The sequence below is a fragment of the Caloenas nicobarica genome, chromosome 19, assembly GCF_036013445.1.
Source record: "Caloenas nicobarica isolate bCalNic1 chromosome 19, bCalNic1.hap1, whole genome shotgun sequence".
NCBI classification, from domain to species: domain Eukaryota; kingdom Metazoa; phylum Chordata; class Aves; order Columbiformes; family Columbidae; genus Caloenas; species Caloenas nicobarica.
The window spans coordinates 1,057,782-1,075,110 of NC_088263.1; the positions used below are offsets into that span (position 1 = coordinate 1,057,782).

General features: G+C 60.0%; 1 protein-coding gene across 2 annotated transcripts in view; it reads right to left on the reverse strand.

The window, feature by feature from the left end:
* Positions 1–3,805: 3,805 nt before the first annotated feature.
* Positions 3,806–17,329, reverse strand: part of EXD3 (exonuclease 3'-5' domain containing 3) — a 291,985-nt gene continuing 278,461 nt past the window's right edge. For both annotated transcript variants that reach the window (XM_065648437.1, XM_065648436.1), the window contains exons 22-23: positions 12,788–12,881; positions 3,806–4,319 (exon numbers count right to left, since the gene is read on the reverse strand). In XM_065648437.1, the coding sequence (XP_065504509.1) occupies positions 4,015–4,319; positions 12,788–12,881 (399 nt within the window). In that variant the 3' untranslated portion in view covers positions 3,806–4,014. The remainder of the gene's footprint in view (positions 4,320–12,787; positions 12,882–17,329) is intronic.

Below are 17,329 nucleotides of genomic sequence, written 5' to 3' on the forward strand. Positions count from 1 at the left end.
GCTGGCTGAAGAGCTGTTTGGAGGCTTAAGGCCACAGCTCCCACCTCCCCGCTCCTGGCTGGGGCTGGGTTTACTCAGATGTTGGTGTGACTCAGAACCTTGCCCCAAAGCGGGTCTGGAGAGGTTGGTCTCATGGCGCGATGAAGCATCTCTCACTGCGGGGGCTCTGCAGCACTTCTGCTTTACTTCATCCCCAGTTTCTGCCCTGCCAGAGCAAACCCTGAAGCAGCAGGATGCTGACACACAGATGAGTCCGCGTGGAGCCTGGGGACTCGGGCTGCTCAGCCCCTGGCACTGGCCGCCCCATGCTCACCGGCTGGGGTGACCCCACCGGTACCCTTCGCCAGAGGCTGGTGTAGAGGGGCTGCTGGCAAAGCACAACCCTCATCTTCCCTCTGCTCAGAGGACACTCTTAAGGTTCCCCACGTGGTCCGCAGGGGGGCTGGGGGCCTGGTTGCCCACACGGACATGGCAGAGCAGCTGATGTGCTGCAGGAGCCGATGGTTGTTCTGCAGAGCATCGAGGGTGCTGGCACCAGAGGTGGGTAAATGTAAGGACATGCTGCTTCCAGACAGTGAGCAGGTCACCTGGACACACAGGGACAATAGGAAAACCCTCAGAGCCAGAGCACCAGCTCAAGGCTGAGAGTGGTTGGACATCCTTGAGGGGCCAGATCCCTGCAGCCACGGGGCAGCGGGTGCTGCAGGTGGGTGCTGAGTGTCCCTCAGCAGGGATCCCGTGTGTCCCTTTCTGCAGGTCTCCTGCCACCCAGCCCAGACACCCGAGGGCTCTGGGAAGGGCTCAAGGGAGAAAACTGTCCTGGCAACCTCAGGCAGCCAGCCTGCCCCTGGACAGGGATGGAGGGATGATGAGGTGGAGGGATGAAGGGACAGATGGATGAAGGGATGGAGGGATGAAGGGGTGGAAGGATGAAGTGACGAGGTAATTATGGCCCAAAGACAGGGAGGTTTGCCTAGCACATATAAAACCAGAGTCTGTGTCTCCATCTGGCTGTATCATCACCTGCAAAGTGGATATTTGGTTCATCCATGTACCAGTTTTCCAGACCCAGAAACCCTACAAGCACTTGCCAGTGCTCCAGGCCAGGTATATTTAAAGATGCCAGGTTAGCAGAACACAGTTTATCCTCTGCTGACACTGCCTGGCCCCAAACTGTTGCACCAGAAATGTGATAAAAATGACCTGGGGGTAAAAGCAAAGAGGAAATTCCCATTTTAGATGAAGAGAGAATTAAGAAAAACACATTAACACCTAGAGAGAGCGCAGGGCTGGGAAACCAGGACATGAAACAATTCCTTCAGGTTATATGCAAAAGTGTAGACAACTGAGGAGGGAAACAGACAGAACTTAAGGAAAAATGATGGTCACTGAGAGTGAGATCAGCAGAAGTCATTTTAATCCCATTAGGAGAAATAATCCCCATGGCTGGAGGTGTCACTGCGTGCGCAGGAAGGTGTGCGGGGCCCTGGGAGCCTCTGGCCGAGTGGGAGAATCCCTTTTTCTTTTGCCCATCTCCAGTGCAATCCAAGAGAGATGGAGAAGGAGGTGTTGAAGATGACAGGAAGGAAGTTTTTGCTCAAACAGACCATTTTTGGATAGCGAGTCCCAGTGCCTTGCACCACTGGCCTGGGGGTGAACGGCCTGGGCCCAGCCCCCAGGGCAGTGTCTCGGCGTGGCTGGGCCCTGGGAGCTCCCCGGGCCCTGGGGACAGAGGGGACAGACAGACAGACTGCAGCAACTCCCCAGGGCAATGCCCCCAGACCCAGTGTCCCCACAGAGCCAAAGCCTCGGCAGCAGGAGACACAGTCCCCAAGGCCTCCATGCGCAGGGGCTGCACCGTGCTGGGCATGGACATCTCTGGCTAGGCCATCACCAGGGAGGTTTCGCTTTGCGATCCCCAAAACCAGACTGGGAGGAGGGAAAAAGTGGATTTAAGGCAAATGTGCAGCAGCCAGCATCAAGATCCCCAGCACCGCGGTGCTGCAGCGTGTCTGTCACTCCGCAGGCAGAGCTGGGGCTGTTGGGGTCTCACTGGTGCCTGTGCACAGGCCGGCACACGCTGCTGTGATAGCGATGATGATGACGGCGATGCTCAGCCAGGGAGGAGGCTTCCTCTCCAAGCTGCACCAAGTCAAGTACAGGAATGCAGGGAAAAACAAGCCCAAGCCCCCTGGGAAACACAGACTCTCGTAGCTGCTTCTGGCCAGAGCCAGACTCACACCTGAGCGTGTCCTCCTGGGAAGGGGCCAGGCTCAGCACCCTGCCCTGCCAAAACCTGGCCTTACCTTGATGCACAGGCAGTGCCAGCCGTGCATGTAGCCATGGTGACAGTGCCAGCCATCGTGGTGCTGCCAGCGCCAGCCATCGTGGTGCTGCCAGCATCCGCCGTGACTCCGGCCAGCTCCAGTGAAGGACGTGTGGTTATTTTCTGCTTCCACTTGAAAGAAATGGGGCTCAGCAGCAGCAAACAAGGGGCAGTGGGTGGCCCTGGCAGGTCTGTGAGGGAGATGGGGATGGAGGGGTGGGCACAGGGGTCCTGCTGCTCTCTTCCATCTTCTGATGGAAATTGGGACAAAATGGCACACTGTGACCCTGGAGAGTGTCATCAGGGATGCTGTGCCATGGTGGCAGGGGGTCAAGCCCATGGCCAGCACTCGGCGGAGACTGCTGGGGAGAGAAGATGGGTGTAGCTGGGGGGACAGCCACCATTGAGCATCCCTTGCGCTAAAACCCAGGCAGGAGCTCATGGAAAAAGGGATGTTTAAAGAGGAAAAAGTTTACTTTTGTCACAGGGCTGAGCCAGAAGGTGAGATGTCCCTGGGAGAAAGAAGCCCCTGGCACTGCATGGCCAGGAGCACTCGGAGAGGGAAAGCAAGTCTTGAATTGCAGTGTAAGCTGCCTGGGCACACACTTCCCTGGCCCGTAAATGTCACACTTGAGCCAAGAGCCCCCCGGGCCCTCTCAGCAATAACATCAGGACCTGGCAGTTACCGGGGGTTAGAGGAAGAATTCTGCAAATGCTCCTCAGTTGCAAGTAGAACAGTTTAATCCTGTTCCTGGGCCAGGAGGCATCTGACGGCAGCATCCAGAGTGGCAGGACCAGCCTGGCCCCCGCATTGACCCCACAGCCTCCGCTGGACACCAGCTATTTCCCCCACGGCCCCAGGTCCTGGCGATGGTGGGACCACGCACTTCGTTGCCACTCCTGTGTGTGTCCCACAGAGCCCTGGGCACTCAATAGACCCAGCCGGGGGGGGCAGGGGGTGCTGCTCTGCATCAGGCTGCCAGGCAATGGGACCCCCCCGCACCAGTCTGGCTCTGCTGGGCATGCCCAGCTCCAGCACAGGGTGATGCAGGTGCCAGTGGGCACCGTGCTGCACCCAGAGGCTTTCCTGTGGTTGCTCAGCAGTGCTCACCCCCCCGGCCCCCAGGCCTGTGCCCCCCACGGTCCCCGAGGAATGCTGGGAGAGCTGCTGGGAGAGCAGGAGCAGGGGGAGAGGGGGCATTGGGTTATGGTGTGACATGCGTCCCATAGGCTGGGGAGAGCTCAGGGCACTGGAGGTGCTCTCGGCCCTGCTCTGCTGTTGGGGATGTGGCTCCTGGTGCCCACCACGAGTGACACAGCAGGGTGGCACTGGGGCGAGGGTGCTGCGGCCCGATGGGTGCCGTGGCATTGGCACTGTCTGGGTGGGGTTTTGGAGAGATCTGCCACCCTCTTGCCATGCCCAGCCTGGAGGGGGGCAGAAATAAAGCCAAGGGTCCATTCCCCAGCAACCTCTGATTTAATGATCTCATGGAGGCCATGTATTTTTGGGCTGTCATGAACCATCAGTGCAAACGTGACAGTCCCCTCCATGGCAGAAAGGAGACCCCCCCCTGCTTCCAGCCCTGCACTGCAAACCCACAGCCCAAAATCTCCTGAGGTTCACCAGGGAGCACATACCCGTGGTCCCCGTCCTGCTGCGGAGCCATCCTGAGCCCCCACATCCCCCCTCAGCTCAGCTCATAGATGCTCTGCTCATCCTCAGTGGCAACGAGAACATCCTGAAACTGGGAGACAACGCGTCCAAAATGGGACCCTTCCCAAAACACTTTTCCGCAGCGGGTGCAGCAGTAGAAGTCGGTGAGCTCGGCTCTGTCCAGCACCCCGGGGGGGATGGCCGCAACCTGCAGGGCTGTGCCCCCTGCCAGCGCTGCAGCTGCCCCGCGCTGCTCCAGCCCCTCCAGCCGCTTCCCGTGCGGGGTGGCAGCGGCACCGCAGCTCTGGCTGGGCTCGTCCTCGCTCCTCGCCAGGCAGCCTGTGGGGAGAGGAGACAGCAGGTAAACCATCCGTGTGATGAGTAGGGTCTGTGCTCAGCCACATGACTGACCCTTGTGAGGGACCTGTCATCCCTGCAGCAAGTCCAGGTTCTGCTCTGCATCCTGGGGAGGAGCATCCCATGAATTTGGGAGAAGGTGGCCACCAGTATCCACCTGCCTTGAGCATGGCACCCGTGCAGCCTCCTGCTCCCCAGCAGCCCCCTGGCACCTCTGACATCTCCACCGTATCCTGCCACCGCCCGGGCAGCAGCAGGGTCTGCTGTGGTCTCGGGAGCTGTTCCGCTCTGGGTAACCACACCAGTGCTGCTGCTGTACTGGTCGCAGTGGTTTTGCCTCCCTGTTGCAGGTCGGACAAGGCTGGTCCCCAAGATAGGCTGTGTCTCTCCTGGGTTGCATTACAGGACAAGCAAACAGCAAGGGAAGCCCTCACTGCTGCTTTAATTAAAACCCACCATTAATAGCTGTTTGCACTGCTCACAACACCCATAACTCTCCTGGCCAGGGACGTCGGGCATTGGGGTACGTGTGACACCCACCTCCCATCACAGCACAGGCCAGAGGCACGGCGGGCACCACATGGGGTCGTGTCCCCTGAGCTGCTCCCACACCCCCCGAGCCCCGGTCCCCTGGGTAGGCAGATCACTGCCATCACAAACCAAGTGGCACAAACACCCCGGCATTGCCGGCAGCCCGGTGCAGGCTCCGCTGCCGGGGCACGGCAGGTCATGGATCCAGCAGCGGAAGCCGAGGGCTGAGCTGCCGCCATCCATCAGGACGCTGGCAGCCGGAGACATGGCTGCAATTATTGCTGTGGGATGACTCATTTTTGGCAGGGGGGCACTTGACCTGCCCAGGCATTAATTAAGATAACAAAAGGCATCCTGCATCCCTCCAGCGGCACCTCTGGGGCACCCAACCTGCCCCTTTGGAGGATCAGAGGGAGCCTTGTTGGGAGCCAGCTGTGCTGGAGAGGGACATGGGCATTCCTGGCAGTCTTTTCCTTGCATCTCATTGCTGTCAGGAGCTGGGTCATGCTGGGGATTACTGGGAGAAAGGCTGCGGACAGCCCTGCAATGGCCACTCCATCGCAGAAAGCCATCCCTTGGCTGCCCAGCAGGGCCTGGACCTGCCACCGCATGAGCAGACAGAGCCAAGCCAGGGGAAGGTGCAGGGGCTCAGCTCCCACCAGCCCTGGTTCAGGGGGACTCTCCAGGGCCCCCCAAGACCTTCGACACCTCCCTGGAGCAGATGACCAGTCCAAGCTGGTGGGGCATGGTCATGCCCCTTCCCAGCAGCCAAACAGCCGCACAGGGGGTCAAGGTTGCCGCTGGAGATGTTCTCAGGTGGGTTTGCAGCCCGGCCCAGCCCAACATGCAGCCCAGGAGCAGCACAAGCTTGAGGGCTGCTGCCACAACACGAGGGGATGCAGCTCCAAGCCCAGTCCAAGCCCCTGGCCAACAGCTGGGCTCACCATTGCTGTGCCCTGAGCAAGTGCCCCGCAGCCCTGCTCGCAAACGTGCCTTTCCTTCATCCTCTGTACCTGCTTGGGACACCAACATCTGTTCTCACAGAAAAAAGAGTGACCTCAGTTTCCCATTTTCTCCAGTTTTTGGCATGTGGTGAAGCACCTGGGCTGCTCTCAGGAGATCCCTGAGCCTGCCCGAGCGGGGATGCTGAGGAGGAGCCCCATTCCCAGGTGTTTCTCCTGGACAGAGCCCATCAGCGGGTGGCAGATCCCAGGGCAGGAGGCAGCAGCTCTGCCCTCACCCCGTCCTTGCTTCCCTCTGCCCTGGGTGACCTGGTGGCACAGGGTGGCCTCAGCCTGGCATGGAGGGACCGGCTCACTGAGGAGCCCAAGCTGCAGGATGTGCCTCCAAGCACACGAACCACAGGGTCCCTGCACAACCCTGGGCCTCCACTTGTTTTCCCTCAGTTTATTACACATGGACACAAATCCGCCTTTCTTCCCCTTTTCTATTTATTGCGCCTGCTCTCATGCACCAGACCTCTGCATCGGCCTCCAGGACTTGCAGCTTCGTTGGGACTTTCAGATCCAACTGTAATTGCCAGCAGTCAGCATCGATGGCTAACATCTTTCCCCACCGTGGAGCCTAAAAAATTCCCCAGCCCGACCTTGCAGCACACCCAGCCCCGCCAGCGCAGGGACACTCGATTCCTGCAGGAATCCTGAGCAATTTGCTCTCCCTTCCGACACGCTCCATCAGCCACCAAGCTGCTGATGGGCAAAGCCAAATGCAGTCCCCCTCCTCCCTGGCATGGGGGGGAGGAAACCTCCAGCTACCCCTAACACCCCAATCCCACCCCCCAGGCCTGTGAGAAAAAGGCAGGCAGGGAAGAAAAGTTCATCCCTTAAAAGCCCGGGGAGAGAAAGGCCGTGATGGTCACCCAGTAATTTTGCCTTTCGCTTGCACCAGCCCCCTCCTAATTGTGGTTCTTCAAAGGGTTGAAAATGCTACATCACTTCAAAGTGACCATTTTTGAATGGGAGCTTGTAAAATCCTTTCTCCCCCTCCCACCAAATTCTTTCCAGAGCTTTTGAAGATGCCTGTGCTCCCCTTGCCGCTGCAGTGAAAGGGCCACTGGGCACCAGCCACTGGGTGCCAGCCGGGCATGCAGGGAAAACCGTGCTGGGAAAAGGTCAGATCCTCCAGAAAAAAAGGGTTTTCCTGGGGGAAAAGGGAGATTTTTTCAAGAAGGTTTTTTCCCTCCCCTTGAGATAGGCAGAGCCCTCCCCAGTGGAGCCACGGCCCAGCTCGCCAGGATGCCACCCATCGTGGGGCTACGCCAGAGATGGAGCAAAAGGCACATGGAGGTGCGTGGGGCTGGGGGGAGCCGCGTGTGTCCTTCCAACGTGCCCGGAGTTTTTCAGATCTCTGGTTTCCAGAGCTCTGCAATGGCTCGCACTAAAGGCTGGATTCCCACCGCATCTCTGAGGAGGAGAAATGAAAGCAATTCCTTACCAAATCAATTTGAAACACCTCTTGGGAACTAATAATCCCATTATAAAACATCTTGAAAATAAAAAGCCCTTTTGCCTCTTGCTCACCTCTCCCCCTCTTGCCTGGGTCACCCTGGGGAGGACAGAGCCTGATGGGGGCTGAGCCAGGGGAAAGGGGGTGCTGCAGGACCCCAATTTCTGCATCAAGTTCTTCCCCTGGCTGAGCAAGGCCACCCTCAGCAGTGGGATCCCAACTCTGCAGCCCAGGAGATGCACTTTTCACCTCTGCAGCAGCCCCGCTTTGTGCCCAAGCCACTGCCACGTGCCTCAGGTGGGGTGCAGCAGGAGCCCCGCCGGCCCGGGAGGGATCCGCTCCCTTCAGCCCCAGCCACTGACACCGAGGTGGTGGGGAAGACCCACAGCAAAGCCACATCTCTCATCCTAGGGCACTGTGCGGTTCCTGGTGCCCAAAAACCAGGTGTCTTTCACGTGTCCCACTTCAAGGTCTTGCTTGTAGATGCTGGGGCTGAGGCCAGCAGGAGGGACAGAGGGCACGTCATGGGTAGGGGGATGTTCACCCTCCCTTGCCCCAGAGAGGCCCTTAGGGGTGCAGGGGTCATATTAAGAGGCCACCGTGATGGTGACACTGGTGACCTGTAGTCCCTACAGCCTATTCTGTTGAGCGCAGCACAGGATCCTGGGTCAGCGTTGCTGGGACAGCGCTGGGACCCCCCGCTGCAGGACAGCAGGGCCTGGGAAGCCAGGACAGAGCAGGACCAGGGCAAAGCTCCTGTGAACCTGTGCCCATTCCTCTCGCCTAGACCACACAGCCCCGCTTTGGCTGGAAACAACCTGTCCCCATGTGCGTGAGCCCTGGGCACCCTTGGGGTTTCTTTGTTGGGGAACTACCTGGTAATCCAAACTCTGTGTGGAGCCGGGTACTTCTGCACAAAACCCTGCCCCAAAGGCTCTGTTTCTAGCCCAGGTCCCTCTGTGTCACCCCATCTAAGACCAAGGCCTTGGGGCAAGGTTCTTGTCCCAGCTGGCTCAGGCAGGGACCTGGCCCTGGCCCCACAGCTCTGCAGTGGGAACCGCAGCCTCCTGCCACCTCCCGAGAGGCACCAGGGTCTGGCAGCGCTTGTGCAAGCTGAGAGCCCTTCTCCCAGCCCGGCAGCCGCACCCAGCTGTCATCGCAACCGCACACACGGGAGACTCGTCCGTAATTAGGCAATTAAGGCTGAGGTGTTTTGGAGAAAGCGCACATCGTAAAGGTTTTGCACAAGGCTGAAAGCAGACCTGGGAGCATTCTTGGAGTACAAAGGTGCATGGGAAACCTCGCCACAGTGAGAGATCGAACCCGATAAGAGGAGTTACAAGCCTGAGAAACGCACTCGATTGCAGGGCGCTGAAGATGCTGGGTTATCTTTTCCTCCTCAATAAGGTAGATAAGCAAAGGACAAAGGACCTGGGATTGTGTAACCCAGGCTGCAGCAGCCCAGCCACAATCTTAAGATGTTCCCAGGGTGGAGGAGGGAGGATGATCTCAAGGCAAGAGGCACCTTCAGTTGCTGTTATCTCCCCATGCCACAGTGGGAGAAAACCCTGCCAGCTCCTGCGCCCAGCGCCACGCGGGAGCACCCGGTGGTCCCCAGCTCCTTCCCGGGCAGCGCTGGGCACAGCGCTGGGGTCAGAGCTCTGCAAACCTGCAGCCACCAAAATGTTGCTGGCTTCTCAGTCCAGCAGTTGTTTTTCATACAAGCAAACAAAATTCTTCTGAAAAGGGCGAGCTGGCAGAGCACAACCCAGCCAAACCCAGGGGGTGTTTCTGGCCAGCCTCACCATCGCAGCCCCCACCCCAGTCCGGTGCTGCAGCTCCCCAGTCCCCATCCCCACCCTGCTTGGGGACAGATTTAAGTGTGCTCCTGTCACCCTGCTGCACCTCAGAGGGAAGAGAGCCTAAACACATGGGGTTGTCCTGTCTGAGGATGAAGGGAGCCCCTGGGTCCATGGCTGCAGCCCCTCGGGGACCCGCCCCCTACCCTGCAGAAATGTGCAGAGCAGCCCGACATGTCTGGGTGCCTTGGCCTGTCCTGCACGCCGGGGTCAGTGCTGAGGCAGTGAGGGTGCACAGGCTGCTCCATGGGTGCAAGAGCCCTCCTGGGACAGCACAGGGATCACCCCTGTGGCAGTGGCCTCTTCCTGCTGTGCACTGGAGCCCTGGCCCAGGGATGTGGGTCCCACCAGCCCATGCCCATAGCTGACCCAGGGTGGTGGCCGCAGAGAGGGGACCTGCTACCGTACTGGTGTCACCCTGGCTCGGAGTCACGGCTCGGCTGTCCCCGCACTGAGGTCTGGCAGCTCTCCCTCCTGCCTGCCCGCACGCTGCCTGCCCGGCTTTCAGCCAGGCTCACCGCAGAGCTGAGGGCCAGGAAAGGACAGAAGCCTTGAGTCTCCGCTGGGGCCAGGGGCACAGTGGGTGCCCGGGTCGGGCTGCTCACAGCCCCACCAGCCCCATGCCGTCCTGCTGCCCAGCACAGGGATGTCCTGGCTGCTCCTCCAGCCACCCATGGGGCTGCCTGGGGCTCATACTGCACCTGTGGGATGCGAGATTGGAGGAGAAGATGGGCACTGCAGATCTCACCAGTCCCGAGTACCAGCTTTGGTGGCTGCTCAGGGATGATGCTCACACAACCTGGGGCTCCCCAGGCTGCTGCATCGGGGTCCCCGTAGGGGTCCCTGGCCACTGCGCCTTCTCCTCCACCTCTCTCCAGCATGGTTAGCAGCACAACCCAAAGAAAAGCAGAACCAGTCGTTCTCACATTTTGCAAAACGTTTCAGATGGCAAGGGGTGATTTTATGATTCAAACAGCCTTTTCTGTTTGGTGAATCCAACCAGATCGTATGTGCTCTATCCTCATCTTTCCCAGGGACCAGATTTCATCTGGCAGAGCATCCCCTGAGCACTGGGGCCCCACGCCAGCTGATTTTACCACACTGACTAAGCAAGAAGCTTCCCCAGGCCAGACAAAAGCCCATGCCACATCCCATCCCCCTGGGTCATCTGGGAGCCCACACGCTGCCCATGGCCTTCAGTGAGGTCCTGCCTGTGCTACGTGGTGACCCACAGCACTGCTGCCCCTCTCTGCCCCATCTCCTGCCTGCTCCAGACACCCAAGCAGCTCAGAGCATCCCACTGGCAAAAAGGCATCACAGGGCAAAGCTGTCCGGGCTTGAAACCATTTCCAGCATGTCCATCAAATCCCTCACACAGGGAAAATATGGCTGTGTCAGGGAAAACATTCCCTAAAACCTGGGAAAGTCCTAGGTCCAAGTTGGAGTGAGCTATTACGGGGTGAATAATTTGCCTTTCATCACTTGGAAGCCCTGCCATAAAAACCTGGGAGCCAAATGGAGCAGCACTGGCCCAAGTTTTGTAGCCAAAACGTGAGCAGCCCTGGGCTGTCGGCCACCAGACCCTGGGACTCGGGAGCACCTGGGCAGCTGCGGGTTTGTGTCAGGGGTTGGTCCTGCGGGATCCGTCCCCATCCACAGCTGATGGTGCTGCAGCATCCGCGGCTCCCGCTGCACCTGCCTGCTTCTCCCTGGAGAGGTGATGCCCCCCACGGGAGGAGGCTCCCCCCTTGCCTGGGAAAAGGATGTTTTCTTGCCAAGCAGCAGCATCTGGCCACAGTCCTGGGGGTTAATCTGTGCCCAATGACGAAAACGAGATAACAGGGCTGGAATCACGGAGTGGGGGCCAGTCCCGGTGTGGGTGAGCAGCTGGGGGCTGTGGGTGCTGAGCTCCCCCCCGTGCACGGGACCACAGCCAAGGGCAGAGCACGTCCCTGCTGCCAGCCCCCTCCTGAAGGAAAATGTGAAGGAAATTCAGGGAACAACTGAGATTTTCCTTATCAATCCACTTCTCTGGGTGCCGAGCCTGTCCCATCACCACTGCTATCCCCACCAAGCAATCGCAGGACATCGTCATCACACTCTTCACCTGTTACTCTTCCACCTTTTTGGGGACAACCGAGTTGAACTCATGCTGATGCTGTCAATCCCAGCAGCCCCTGCCAGAATCTCAACAGAAATGGAAACCCCAGGGTGGCCAGAGCCCTGGGGCACAGGGACCTCCCCACAGCAAGTCCCCGCGGGTCTTCACTTTGGGTCAGGTGCCACCTGCCCAGCTGTGCCGACATGCCCAGGAATCACAACTTCTATTGCATGTCTCTCTTGCAACGAAACACCAACCTCCCGAGGATGCTGTGGTCCCTGATTGCTCCATGTCAGAGGATGCTCCCCATTGGAGGATGTTCCCTGAGAAGGTCATGCCCAGCGTCCAGCACAGGGTTCCCAACTGTCCCAGCGGATGGGGGTCCTGCCCTGTGAAACCCCCCTGGGGACATGATGGACCTGGCAGGAGGCGGCAGGGCACGATGGGGCTATGGGGTGTTGCAGACCAAGTGTAAAGCATAAAGCAAGGTGGTCCCTGAGGAGTCTGCATGGAGGAGCAACAGTGCTGTGTGAGCCCCCCCAGCTCCATCGTCCCCATCCCGAAGTGGGAAGGGGAAACCGCTCACACAGCTGAATGCAAACCGCAGCATTTCTATTTCCCATACTCCGAAACTGGCTGAACAGGCCTGGCTGGTCGCTGGCTACACACACAGCGAGTGCCCTCACCAGAGGAACTGCAGGGGAGGATGTCCCAGCCTTTTGGGAAGCACAAGACTCCCAGGCTTCCAGCACCATGGAAAAAGCCCCCCCACCTTGTCCCCAGAGCCACACGTGCAGCTCCCAGCAAAGCCACAGCTGGATGGGAGCACCTGGCAGCTACTGCTTTGCACTGCTCTTCTCTATCAAGCAGATGGGGAAACTGAGGCACAAGTGATGCAGGCAAGGGCTGGCAGCAGAGCCTGGGCTGGGCTGGAGCAGCAAGAGGGGCACGCTCCCATCCTGGCATGCCTGCGGTCGGTGTCACTTGCCAACAAAACATGTCTCCCTGTGGGGAGGAGCGCAGTGGGGTTAATGCAGCTGGTGTCAGGGCATGGAGGAGCCTCTCCTTGACCCTGAGTGCCCTGAGCCTCCCCAGGCAGGTGGCACCAACTCGCTCCTCCTGCAGCCTGACCCAGTGGGATGGTGTGGGTGGGAAAAGCACCAACAGCAGCGCAGCTGGGGGGCATTTCGCAGCCTGAGCTGAATTTTCCACATCAGGCGGCAATGGCCTTAGGCTGTCACTTGAGCCACTGCTGACATGTCACCAAACCACCCCAGGCTGGGCAATCCCATGCACGACCCCGTGCCTCGCAGGGCAGTGGGCTGGGAGCTGTGCTTGGTGAGCACCCAGCGGCAGGTTGGTGGCAGGGGACCCTGTTCCTCCTCCAAGAGACGCCCCAGCCTGAGCGGGACGGTCCCACTCTGCCAGGGGCAGCACAGGGAGGGGGCTGAGGACACAGAATCCCTCCCGGCCACCAGCGCCCACCTGCTCACCTGTGGGGCTGTCCCCCGGCGCCTGCCCACCGCCCGCCACCAGCTGCCGCATCCGCTCCCTCGGGACCTTCAGGTACTTGTCGCAGTTGCACACCTAGAAGCAGAGAGAGGGGGAGGTGGGTGAGAGGGTGGCCAGGCTCCCCAGGCACCCCCTGCCCCACAACGGGTACCCCCGGCAGAGCCTGGGCAGCCCCCAGTCCCGTTCATCATGGCATGGGGGGTGGCAGAACAGCACCAGACAGAAATTTTGGGGTTCACAAGCCACAAGAACCTGTTCTCCAGAGTACTCCTTCTTCATGTGCTTAGCCACATCTTCATGCCAGGCTGCCGGTCCCACTGCCTGCCCCTGGCAGACCTCACCCCCCAGCCCTACACAATGCCAGGAAACACCAGAAGCTGAGGTTGCCTTAAAACATGGAGCAGACACCCAAAGTTCAGGCTGTGGCTTCAAGATTTGTTCTCTCTTGTCTCATGGAAGCCGTGGAGGATGGTCGAAGACCCCAAAACCCTGGGGTTCGGGTCAGCCTAGCTCTGCCGCAACACCGTGAGCGCCAAGTCACATTTTCTAAGCCCACCTTTGGTTTGCCAAAATACACCCGGAGAGGTCTCTGAGCACCTGCTCAGAGCTGCTGGCCCTTAGGGAGCCAAACCCCGCCAGGAGCTCCCCAAATCCCAGCGCCAAGAAGCAGCCGCAGCCGGGAGCCTTGGCTGAGCCCAGGGCACAGCTGGCAGCCAAATGCACTCGCCCAGAAGCCATCGGCACTAAATCTCCCAGAGCATCGCAGTCGGCACCCTGACAGCTTCGCTCTCCTCTCCCTCTCCCTGCCTGGATGGGAGCTGGGTGCTGGGATGTGCCACAACACCTTTCACCAGCTATTTGTTTTTAAGGGACTGTTTTCTGCTTGCGGAGCATTTCGAGCACGCTGCACCCAAGGCGAGCAGGGAGAGAGGTGCATAACTTCACCGCCCAGAACAAGTTCCTTGCCTGGGGCTTTGCTCCAAAGCCTGTTGAAACCAGAAAAGTTTTTCCACCACCTGACTGGGCACCGGCGCAGGCCCGCGGCGGCTCCGCTGGTTTGTGGTGTGTGAGCTGGAGCAGCACTGGGTTCATGGCAAGGTGCAGCGATGCCCCTTCTTCCCACATAGCTGCCTGAAGGAGGATGAGGGGAGGCTGATTTGTTTGAAAACGAGCTCACTGCCACGGCCCGGCAGGTCTGCCCCGCAGCAGGAGGTTATTTCCACCAGCAGCCTCCGCAAAACCAGCAGATGCTTTCCAGCCTGGGCATGATTTGGTCATAAAACAATGCCCAGGCTCTGGTCCCTGAAGCCAGGCTGCAGGCAGAGCCTGGGACAGGCAGCACGAGAGCCCTGCACTGCCACACTGGCACGGCCACCAGCACATTGGGGTGCCCAGGCAGCCGAGGCACCAAGTCCCGGCTGCTCCCTCCGGCCCTGCACACAGCAAACCCCCCATGTCCTCCTACACTGCGCTCGGGCTCTGCTGCCCCCGCGGCCACCGCGGCGCCTGTGGGTGCTCCAGCCCTGCAGAGCAGCAGCACAGACAGACAGATGGAGATAGACAAGGTGTGATCTTGGAAGCACCCGAATGATGCGGAAGCCGCTGTATCAGTCTTAAAAGGGAATTTTGCAGCAATTCCCTGATTTGCACAGCAAGCATCAGACGTTTCCTCCTCGTGCAACGTGGGTCAGAGCCTGCACTGCTCTGGCTCACCAGCCTGTCCCCGTCTCACTCGTGTGGGCAGTGAGCTGCAAGCTCCCCAAAAGCAGGAGACTGAGCGTGCCTGGGACCCCCACCCTGCACAGCGCACAGCACCGTCCTCACTCGCATGTTCAAACTCAGGTACTTGGGGAAAGGAAACTGGGTGAAAACCCCAGGAAGCAGGAAGATGATCTCGTTTGAGTGAACCTGAATTTCTGAGGAGTCAGATCAGCAGTTACCAGATCAGAGAGGAGATGTCACTTCAGCATTTGCTATCAGCCTTTCACAAGGGAAGGTGACGCTGCAGCCTGCGGGACCCAGCCAATACCAGGCTTCAGCTCTCTGGACTAACAAGGGCTGGAGCTCACTGGCTCCTTTCCACACCTTTGCCTCTTGCCTCCCCCTCCCTCAGCTCTGCACCAGCAGCTCATGATTAGCTGGGTCAGATCCATCCCGGCTAATGAAAAAGGAAAGAGGAACACAGATGGATCCAGGGATGCACAGGGAAAAGGAGAGAGATGGGCTCCTTCTTTGAGGGTGGAGGTCACCCGCCGCCATGGGACAGACCCTGTCATGGCAGAATCAGTGCTGATGCTGTGGGACGCGATGGTCCCTTTGAGGCTCACGGAGGTCCCAGCCTGCGCATGTTGGACCTGGAGCCACAGGTGTCACCACCCAAAGCCCTTGTGTGGCTCACAGGGTGCCTGCTGGGATGTACGGGATTGCAACAGGCGGGCAGAGACGAGAGGCAGCTCCCAGGGACACGTGCTGAGCGCTGCCCAGGCTGGCCACAGTGCCCTGTGACAATGACAACAGGGGAAGGGGCTGCACACCGGAGAAGGGCATTGAGCCTGGCAGTGGGAGAGACGCAGGGTGGCACCTCCCGGGCACGGCGGCAGCAATGGCTGCAGCGGGTGTGCGCGGCTCCCAGAGAGGTCCAAAATCGCTTGGCCACCGAGCTGTCACCCGGGATGGGCACAGTGGGGGCTCATGGGGGGCAAACAGCCCCCTCCTCCCCAGTCCCACCAGGCATGGACAGGCACCCCGTGTGGTCATGGGCTCATGTCCTCTCCATTACCAACACCAAATCCACTGCAACGCCCAGCCCTGGCAGTGTGGAGCACGCGCGGTGTCCGGGCAGCGGTGGCAGCATGCTGGGCACAGGTGCCTGGCTCCTGCTCGGGTGCATGGAGCGACCTCAGGCAAATTCATCTGCTTCTCTGAAACTCAGCACTATTGTAAACCAGGGGCAACACACCTCCCTGGGCCAGGTACGCCCTGGCAGCCCACAGGTGCTCTGGCATTGCCCGCTGGCCCTGGGCTGCCAGCCGCCAGACGTGAGGCTCCGTGCCCCACGCCATCTCCCCAGCCTTCGGGCCTTCACCACCCTCAGCCTCCCAAAAACACGGGGCGGGCTCAGGAGCCAGATAAGCCACTTAGCAGCAGCACCAATTAGCTGTAATAAAAAATTACAATTAACGTTTTTTAACGCCTTGCTAAAACGAGCCAGAAGAGATGGAGCGAGCGGTGCAGCCTGCCACCTTGACAGACCAGGCTGAGTGGTGGCCCTGGGCTGGATGCTTGGCTCCTGCCAGGGGACACATACCCCCACAGCCTTCTGCATCTCACTGTCACCTCCCGAGGGTGTGGAGCAGATTTTTGCGTGAGTCTCGCTTTTGTTTTAGGGGTAGCAGAGTGGGGACCCTCTCTGCTGGGGAAGGGATGGGTTTCTCCTCCTTGGGAAGGTTTGGTTTGCCCAGATCCATTCTGGCAGGCTTAGTCATGGCTACCATGAAGTGAGGTGGATGTCAAGGCAAAAGTCCTCACCGTGGTGAGACAGCAGGAGGTGGAGACACCCCGGAACACTGCCTGGGGGGTGCAACTGCTGTAAGCATGGGCTACGACCTGGCAGTGAAGGGTTTGTCTTCATCCCTGCAACATCTTGGGGTCTCTCCAGCCCCTGCACTCAGCTTGGGGTGGGGGTGGCCGCTTCTGCCCCACATCCCAGCCCTGCCCTGGGGGCGATGTGCCAAGGCGGCTGAGCTGCCAGGGCTCTGCTCACACCATCCTGCACATTGGCACAGCCATGGGGGAGAAAACAGGTGAGTTCAGCTTGGGAGGAGGGGGCCAGGCGGCTGCAGCCCCCGCGGACCCCATAGCACCCCCAGTTTGATGGCACTCGTGCTCCAGCCACATGGCGATGTGTCCCGGTGTCCCCGAGGGCTGCGAGCGGCAGCAGGCACAGCTGGGAGGAGGAGCCACGCTGCCTTTCTCACGCCAGGGCAGCCCTTGCCAGCACACGCTTAGTCACTGGTAAATCCCAGCCCAGATCTGCTCTGCCCTCTGTGAAATGGATCTTGGCTGCACCCCCGCTGAAGCAATCCCGGCGCTCGGGAGCCATGGCAGGCGCGCTTTCCCACGGCAGCCCGGCTTCCAGCGCCCCGTGTGAATCAGCCTGGTCCCGGGCAGGCGCTGGGTGCCCCCGCACGGCACATGTGCAGCCGGCTGGGCAAAGCCAGCAGAGCACACCCCTGTGTCGATCCCCCCGCTGTGCCATCTCAGCCGGAGGGCCGGCAAGGCCGGTGCTGAATTCAGGCTCTTTGGGCAGGGGGACACGGCTCCGACATCCCCCCTGCCTCCCCAGGCTCTGCTCACCGTGCCCACCTCAAAGACGAGGCGCAGGTGTGACCCATCTCAGATGAAGCTGTGGCCCCTCACCGCTGTCCCCTCTCCCTGTGCCCGTCCTGGCTGAGGTGCTGCACAGCAGCGCTGGGCACTGTCACCTCCACAGCCACGTGCTCCTGCAGCAGCCCCCACCGCGC